This window comes from Lygodium microphyllum, chromosome 22 (genome assembly GCF_053477565.2).
Source record: "Lygodium microphyllum isolate KBCC chromosome 22, Lygodium_microphyllum_v1.1.10, whole genome shotgun sequence".
In the NCBI taxonomy this organism is placed as follows: domain Eukaryota; kingdom Viridiplantae; phylum Streptophyta; class Polypodiopsida; order Schizaeales; family Lygodiaceae; genus Lygodium; species Lygodium microphyllum.
Window position 1 is genome coordinate 40,769,231 of NC_141156.1, and position 8,587 is coordinate 40,777,817.

Consider the following 8,587-nt stretch of genomic DNA (forward strand, 5'->3'; position numbering starts at 1 on the left):
GATAGTCTAGGTATCCTTGTGGGATTGATGTCCATTCTAAGGATGGTTGGCTTTGAATCATTGGGTGCTGGGAGAGCTAGTGGAGCCTCCTCTTGAAAGGTTGCAGTCTATTCCCTAGGTAGTAAGGTTGGTTGTATGGTTGTGAGTATGGCAATCACCTTAGTAGTCGGCAATGTAGTGCATCATGGCCAAACCTACTGCAATTGGGTTAGGGTCTAGATCTAGGATCCATGCTTTCAGCTAGAAGGGTGGTTTCCTCGGCAATGCATGCACTACACGTGAGGTCGTGCGGGCCTTCTCATCATCTCTTCAAGCCTAGCCAACTCTAGCTTCACATCTGCCAACTCCTGGTTGTGACGATGAGGTTGTCAAAGTATCCCGCCTTAGAGAATCTCTTGATGAATAGACTATTGAGGTTATTGAAGTCATTGCATTCGGCATTGTCTAGACTATTGTACCACATCCGTCCTTTGTCTCCAAGGCAAAGTCTGAAAGCTTGTGTATGTTGAGCAAGGTCCGTGAGGCTGTTAGCCTCGCATACTTACTCAAATTGCTCCACAACGCTATATGGGTCATTGTCGAGCTGATACTTGTTGAGTTGCTTAGCAACCACATGTATCTTGGTATGGCTCTTAGAATTTGGAGCGATTCCTAGTTCTACTAGCAACGAAGTTGCCAAGGTTGCTCTGCTCTATTCTATAGTCATGTTATCTAAGAGTCACCTGGTGAGAATCTCACTCGGCTTCTAGTGCTCTCTCCCTCTCAACCTTTGGTCTTGTCCTATTTTGATTGGCGCTCGCACCAAGATGCATTGGACCTTGCACATTTCCATGTCTTGTCTCATCTTTTGAGCTCGTTGCTCTTGATTGTAGGTAGTTGTGCCTTGCAGTGCTCTCCTTGCCAACTTTCACTCTTCCTCAAGATCGGTTATGTTGTCTTTGGTTGGTCTACTGTGATGCTCCATTTTAGTTTGCAAGTCATACTGGGTTATCATTTGTCGCTAGATGTCGATTGGGAATTTTCCTACGTCAAGCTCGTCATTTTATGTGTTAGCGCTGATCCGTGACATGTTACTAGTTTCTTGGGCAACTAGGGTATCGATCAGATTGATCAAGTCGGATAGAGCTATGTCTCTTATCGCATGTGTCATTGTTGCTCCCTAGTGGCTCACTGATTCGAGTCTCTCAATATTCGGTGATTGGGGCCCTTGCCCACTATTCAATGTTTAGGGTTTCCTCTTACTAGTGGGTTCGTTTGGCTTATCTTATTTTGCATGAATTCTTTGTTATTCAAAACAATCCTCAATGTTACGAGCACTAAAATGCTAAGGGTATGCTCCTTAAAGTGCATTGTGTGAAATCAAGCTTTTATCTTTTTTGGTGCGTATCAAATGTTCAATTGATGCAATGTGCAAATTCAATGAAAATAATACAGTGCAGTGTATACTTTCCTAATCCTTTCATGTGTTTAATGGCCACCCTAGCTGGTTCATTCTGGTGACCCTCTTGTGTGGTTGTCTAGCTAATGTATCACATGGTTGGAGACAAGAACCTACATGAAATGCATGATGTACTAAGTAACAAAAGGATGTAAAAGATGAATAGTCTGCAATCACTAGATGATATGTAGAGTAGTGCTAGATGATAGCTCCATAACATCTACATCTATGTTTGTACTAGTTTCCCTTCATCACTAACAACATCATAATTTTTCACCAAAAGCATCATCCATGTCATTGTCTTGATCCGTTACTTGAACTATGTTATCAATAGATGTTGTTGAACTTGCAACACAACTTCCTTCAATCCTTCACTTTTCAAGAAATCCCTACTTTAGCCAATGTATTTTGCATTGTCTTCTTAGTAGTAGATTTTTGTACATCTTCATGCTCATGCTAAATATCACACAAGGCATTGCTAAGTTAACATGAACATCTAGTACTATATTCTACAATTTTAGCATCAATGTTACCATAGCATCCTCATCCTCACTTTTACCAATCAAGGCATATTGAAGTTTTTCTTCTAGCTCTAGACTTGCTACTAAAGACTATGAACCTGTTGCATTATAGCCCTTTATTTAATATCGAATACTCCATGTTTTCATGAATAAATCAACCATGTAAAACCTCATATGGTCTATTAGACTACCATCCCTAGTCTAGACATAATGGCATTCCAAGCTTCTTTTCAACCATGTCCCCGAGACTTGAACTTGGACCCTAGACCTAATTCAGCTCAAACAACCATCCACATGGACTCGAATGGCCAAGTGCCAAGCCATTTAGACTCAAACAAGCCACTCGAACTCGAGCAACATTATCGATTTGAAACGGCCAAATTTGAACACCCCAAAATCGTCCACTCATATGGGATTTGATGGCCGAGTGCCCATTCATTCGAACAACTCGGACTTGAATGGTCCGAGTCAGGCACTCGAACATTGTCACTTGGATAGACTGCACAAGAGCAAGATTCTAGCAAATTGGACCCACCCAGGGCGCCTAATCTAGACAACACCCCTGTAGGCATCTAAGGACCACCAAACTCACGAATCGCAATCTAACGGCCTAGAAAACAACCACGGTACTAACCCTCAGCAATGTGTCCTAACAGAGACCCGGACTAATTGACCAAATCTACTACCCCTCAAACCACACACCTAGGACCCTTAAGTACTCTTCGTATTGCATGTAGGTTCTTGTCTCCAACCATGTAATACATTAGCTAGACAACCACACAAGAGGGGTTCATAAGAACTCCTCGTATTGCACCCAAGCTTTGCTTGTGACTACTCAATGTGGCTTACTTGGGGCACAAGGCTATTTAACTATCAAGGGATATTGTGGGTTTAGGTCATGGCTACCACACAAGCATCCTTTGAGTTCTGTCAAGTGTTGAGGCTTGAACAATCAGGTCTCATATCAATTATGCATACAATCTATAGCTACTTTAATATTTCATGGTGAATCTACTAGTTTCTTGGTATCCCCATGATTTAAATGTAACAAGTGCAATGTCTCATTTATCAAATATGATGGTCATGAATGTACTTTTTTTCTGGACCATATTCTACGTACTCTTTAAAGTCCATTTGTTGTTCCAATGATACAAAAATGTTTAGTTCTTTCATGATTGTTTGTCCTTACTATATTCATTGTTTGGGTTTTGGGGCTTTATCTATCAATTTTGTTGATGGAAGAGGGACCAAGAACAATGACTCTTCTTTCATCAAAATTTTGCCACAAACAACCATAATAACAATAATAGAAGTTGCTCCAAACATAAATACAAGAGACCCCTTGCAGGGGACACCATCCCACACAGCATGCCCATGTAGGTAGAGAAGAAAAGCTTGTCAAAGCCCTAGGCTATATACATACCTAGCAACAAGCGCCATCGAAACTAAAAGAAATGACCATCATAAGGATTTCCAAGGAATGTAAGGAGTAGTAACATTACGTACAACAATTCCTACAACTTTAGAGACAATGTAACCTATCAAGCCAACCAATTTAGGAGGTACAAAATAAGTAAATAATGTATGCATAACTAAACTTGACCTTCATGTTGGTTTGAAAGCCAAATTATGCTAGAGAAACACTAGAGTATATTGCAAGAGGATAGCCTCACACTTGAATGCAAATGGTTTCAAGAACTAGGTTTTAAGACCCATCATTCGGTCAATCTTCTTTTGATAAGGAAGAGTAGGTGTATTATGAGATTCATGTCACTTTACCACATCGCAAGAACCGTACTACGTAGTCTCATGTGCTTCATGGATTAAGCGATTCCCTCGACTTACTGTTGACCAAAGTGTGGTGTCCTCAAAGGGCCAAGTTGATTATGAAAATTGAAGAATGTTCATCAAGTCCTACTGAAAGGAGGACACAAACTATTAAGTGACAACAAAATTTGACGACGAGTCCAAAATATTCATTGTCTTCTCTAAATGGCAAAATGCTTTTCGATGTGCTAGAATTTTTTATCGCATCCAGCCCCAAGACTACCGAGGCAATCAGCTAACAGCTCTCCCAACAGTCGCTTATAGCCTTAGCCATTGTTAGGAGCATAGGGGATTTTGGCAGAAGCTAGCGGATGCATACACCACCATCGTCATCATGCTCGCGACCAGGCGGAAGCAGCAAGCTCTACCCCCTTTTCCGTCCTGGGTCCGTATCAGTCGCCGGCAGCAACGTCATCAACATTCACGACAACTGCGTCCCTCATCAAGAAGGAAAAGAAAGAGAAGATGACTATGACAACAATAGACTCTCTGATGTGTTAGACTGCTGCCGACAGAATACTGTAAGTTCTCTTTCCCCCTGAGCTCTTCTTATCTATCATATGTTCATACCCATTCACGCACTCTCGCAGACTAACCCGGCTGTCCCAGATTCCCAGCTTGGGTATACAAAGGAATCCCTATGGGTCGACGCATACGTCAGTCCGTACTGGATTCAAGACATTCTGCAAGGGAGGGGCCTTCCTTTCTGTGAAACGGTAGCAGAGAGCGAAGTGCCTTTTGCAGTAGTGAATCCAATGACGAAGATGAACATTCACAAGATTCGCACAAAGCTGCAACAGAAGACTCTCGGCAGCAGGAGTGGCCGTCAATGGGAATCTCTAGTAGGTGACGGAGGTCGCCGAACAGTTGTTGCCCTAATAAAAGTTTGTACTGAGAAGAAAGATCTTGAGAGAGGCATCAAAATACATGCAGAGTTAAGTAGGAAGGATTTGTTGAAAGATGATGCTTTCGTGGGCTCTGCATTGATCCACATGTATAGCAAATGTGGCTTACTTGTGAAAGCACAAGGGGTATTTGACATGCTCCAGGTTCGTGATGTTGTTTTGTGGAGCTCCCTGATAGCAGGATATGCCCAACAGGGGCATGGTAAGGAAGCACTTCATTGTTTTAGACAGATGCAACTGGAGGGCATCTCTCCCAATGCAGTTACCTTGGTTGGCATCTTGAAAGCTTGTGGCAGCCTTAGAGAGATTGATAAGGGTCAGGAAGTTCACAGGGAGATAGATAGACAGGGGTTGCTTCAAACTAATGGCATCGTTGGCAATGCATTGATAGACATGTATGCCAAATGTGGCTTGCTCACAGAAGCACGAGATGTGTTCGACACACTTCCAGTTCGAAATGTAGTCTCATGGAATACAGTGATTGCAGGGTATGCTCAACATGAGCTTGGGGAGGAAGCATTCAAATCCTTTAGGCAAATGAGACTAGAGGGTGTTTTGCCAAATACAGTTACTCTGGCTTGCATCTTGAAAGCTTGTGGGAGTATGGGAGGCACTAACAAGGGCCAACATATACATGCTGAGATAGCTGAAGAGGGTTTATTGGAAAAAAATGTGTTTGTTAGCACTGCTATGGTTGATATGTACGCAAAACGTGGCTTGCTTGTGAAAGCACAAGAGGTTTTCAACAGACTTGCAAGTCCAGGCCTAATATCATGGAATGCTCTAGTTTGTGGATATGCCCAACATGGGCATGGTGTGGAAGCACTGAACTGTTTTGAACAGATGCAACTCCAGGGCTTCTCTCCAGATGCAATAACCTTTCTTGGTGTCTTGAAAGCTTGTGGTAGTATAGGGGCCACAAGGAAGGGCCAAGACATACATGCTGAGATGACCAGGATAGGGTTCTCAGACAGCGATCTTCTCATTGGAACTGCACTGGTTGATATGTATGTCAAGTGTGGCTTACTTGCAAAAGCACAGGAAGTATTTGACAAGCTTCCAGCTCGAGATGTAGTCTTGTGGAATGTTATGATCCTAGGGTATGCCCAAGATGGGGATCCTGAAGCAGCACTGAATTGCATTGGACAGATGGAAAGTGAGTGCATAACTCCTGATTCAGTGACCTTTGTTTCCATCTTGAAGGTCTGTGGCCGCTTAGGAGCCATAGATAAAGGATGTGAACTACATGTAGAAATTGACCAAAAAGGTTTAGTTGAGAAAGATCATGTTCTTGGTAATGCATTGGTTGATATGTATTCCAAATGTGGCTTGCTGGCAAAAGCACAGCAAATGTTTGACAAGCTTCTGGTTCGAGATGTGGTTGCTTGGAATTCCCTGATTGCAGGCTATGCTCAGCTTGGAAAGACTGATGATGTTTTTTATATGTTTGACAGAATGGTTGTAGAATGCATCAAGCCTGACCTAGTTACATTTATCATTGTACTTAATGCATGTAATCACGCAGGTCTAGTGAATGAAGGTCACATGTGCTTTGAGCTCATGTGCAAAGATTATGGTATAACTCCGATTTCAGACCATCATACTTGCATGATTGATCTTCTTGGCCGTGCTGGTCAACTAGAGAGGGCAGTAGCAATAGTCAAGCTTATGCCTTTTCATGGTGACACTGTGCTCTGGCATATTATGTTGGGTGTTTCTCGAAAGTGGGGTGATGTGCAGCTTGGAAGGCAGGCTTTTGAAAATGCTTTGCAACTAAATGAAGAAGATCGTGAAGCTTATGTCTGCATATCAAATATTATTTCAGGTTCTTCCATGCAAGACTGACAAAAGTTGACATATCTTGCGAGCAGTGACAGTTCTTAGACTACATCTATTGCAGCTATTTCATTAAGAAGGAAGAGATCCATATTTTATGAGCATGGAAACGATAGACCATGCTTTATTCTTTGAAAGGGACATTCTAGTAAATGTTGATATCTTGCGAGCAGTGACAGTTCTTAGACTACATCTATCTCAGCTACTTCATTAAGAAGGAAGAAATCCATATTTAATGAGCATGCAAACAATAGACCCTGCTTTATTCTTTGAAAGGGACACAGGAGTGGTCACTTGCTTTCTAGTAAATGTTGATAATGCAAGCAGCACCAGCTGTTGCTGTTCCACAGCAGAGAGTGAACAAACACTAAGATGGTGGGAATTGTGGTGTGAGGTCAATGTAAAATGATGATCACACCCAAACAAGCCACCAATGTATACTCAAAACAGGTAGGCACTAAGAGCATAACACCAAGCAGGAGCGAGGTATAATGATCACGCAAGTTACCCCAAAGCGAGCCACCAATATACACACAAAGTAGGTAAAAAAGATGCAGCAGCAACCGAGATCAAACAAGTGAACCAAGATGTGTGAATGCTGAATGGGGTGCCATATATGCCCAAATAAGTGAAAAGGTATCGATGTGAAGCCTTCATGCTTTTCCCTTGGGCTGTAGGGTAAAGGGGCCAATACCTTTGAAAGGGACACAGGAGTGGTCACTTGCTTTCTAGTAAATGTTGATAATGCAAGCAGCACCAGCTGTTGCTGTTCCACAGTAGAGAGTGAACAAACACTAAGATGGTGGGAATTGTGGTGTGAGGTCAATGTAAAATGATGATCACACCCAAACAAGCCACCAATGTATACTCAAAACAGGTAGGTACTAAGAGCATAACACCAAGCAGGAGCAAGGTATAATGATCATGCAAGTTACCCCCAAAGTGAGCCACCAATATACACACAAAGTAGGTAAGAAAGATGCAACGGCAACCGAGATCAAACAAGTGAACCAAGGTGTGTGAATGCTAAATGGGGTGCCATATATGTCCAAATAAGTGAAAAGGTATTGATGTGAAGCCTTCATGCTTTTCACTTGGGCTGTAGGGTAAAGGGGCCAATAAAGTGACAGCCCCCAAAAGTAAAGTGCACCCCACCCCAATTTAATGTCAAATTTACAAAAAGACACGTAAGTCATTTTAAGCATGTTATGATATAAATTTTTTCATATAAGCTTAATGTGAGCCAAACAATTTAGTCGTGAATTTTTATATAATTTGGATTTTTAAAACCTTTAAAACAATGCATCCTTGAGTGTCACTCTATTGGCTCCCCATTGTTGCCCTTTTGTGAAATTTTTATTTATACCCAAGTCTACTTGATAGAAATATCGAAATGTCCCAAAGTTCTTTATTTGAGCTCATGATATATATAGTTTGACTACTAAAACACATGGATGTAACTTGGAAAAATAAACTAAAATGGGGGACTTTCAATTAATAGTAATTATATTTGTCAATGGAAAATGAGGGTTGGGATCAATCTTATGCAAATCATAGTTATTATTTGAAGAGATTGAGTGAGCTTAGTGAGAACATCTAAGTGCATGCAAGTGTGGGTAGTTGAGAGGCTACAACTATAGATTGGATGCCCAAAATTGAAACTTTTGTATAAAAGGGATAAGAGATTGAAAAATGCTATTCATGTGTGTGCAAACTTGTAGCCTTCATGCTTTTGTTATCTTTTCTTGCGAGGGAGAGAGTGACGATGAAGGAGAGAGTGAGGGACATTGAGTGAGAAGCTTTTGCACATTTCTCTTCCTAATCTATTTTCTTGGAGCAACTCAAGTAGTAGTGAGAGCTTGTGAGAGGAAGGAAGGATGGATGTAGCAAGGAAAGTTTCCTTTATCTTTCTTCTTTTCCTTGAGCTATCATTGGTGGATTGAGAAAGTGAGCCAATGATACAAGCTAGAAGATGAGCGAGTGGGTGTACATGTGGATCATGGAACGACACTTGTTATCAATGTATTGTGACTATAACATGGTAAGTGTTGGTAAGCACA

The 8,587-nt window shown here is 41.6% G+C and overlaps 1 protein-coding gene across 1 annotated transcript; it reads left to right on the forward strand.

Annotated features, from left to right (window-relative positions):
• Positions 1–3,966: 3,966 nt before the first annotated feature.
• On the forward strand, positions 3,967–7,826 carry LOC148017064 (pentatricopeptide repeat-containing protein At2g03380, mitochondrial-like). Its single transcript, XM_087663169.1, has 2 exons — positions 3,967–4,307; positions 4,377–7,826. Exons 1-2 carry the CDS (start codon positions 4,098–4,100, stop codon positions 6,534–6,536), a joined length of 2,370 nt encoding a protein of 789 aa, XP_087519295.1. The 5' UTR covers positions 3,967–4,097; the 3' UTR covers positions 6,537–7,826.
• The last annotated feature ends 761 nt before the right edge of the window (positions 7,827–8,587 follow it).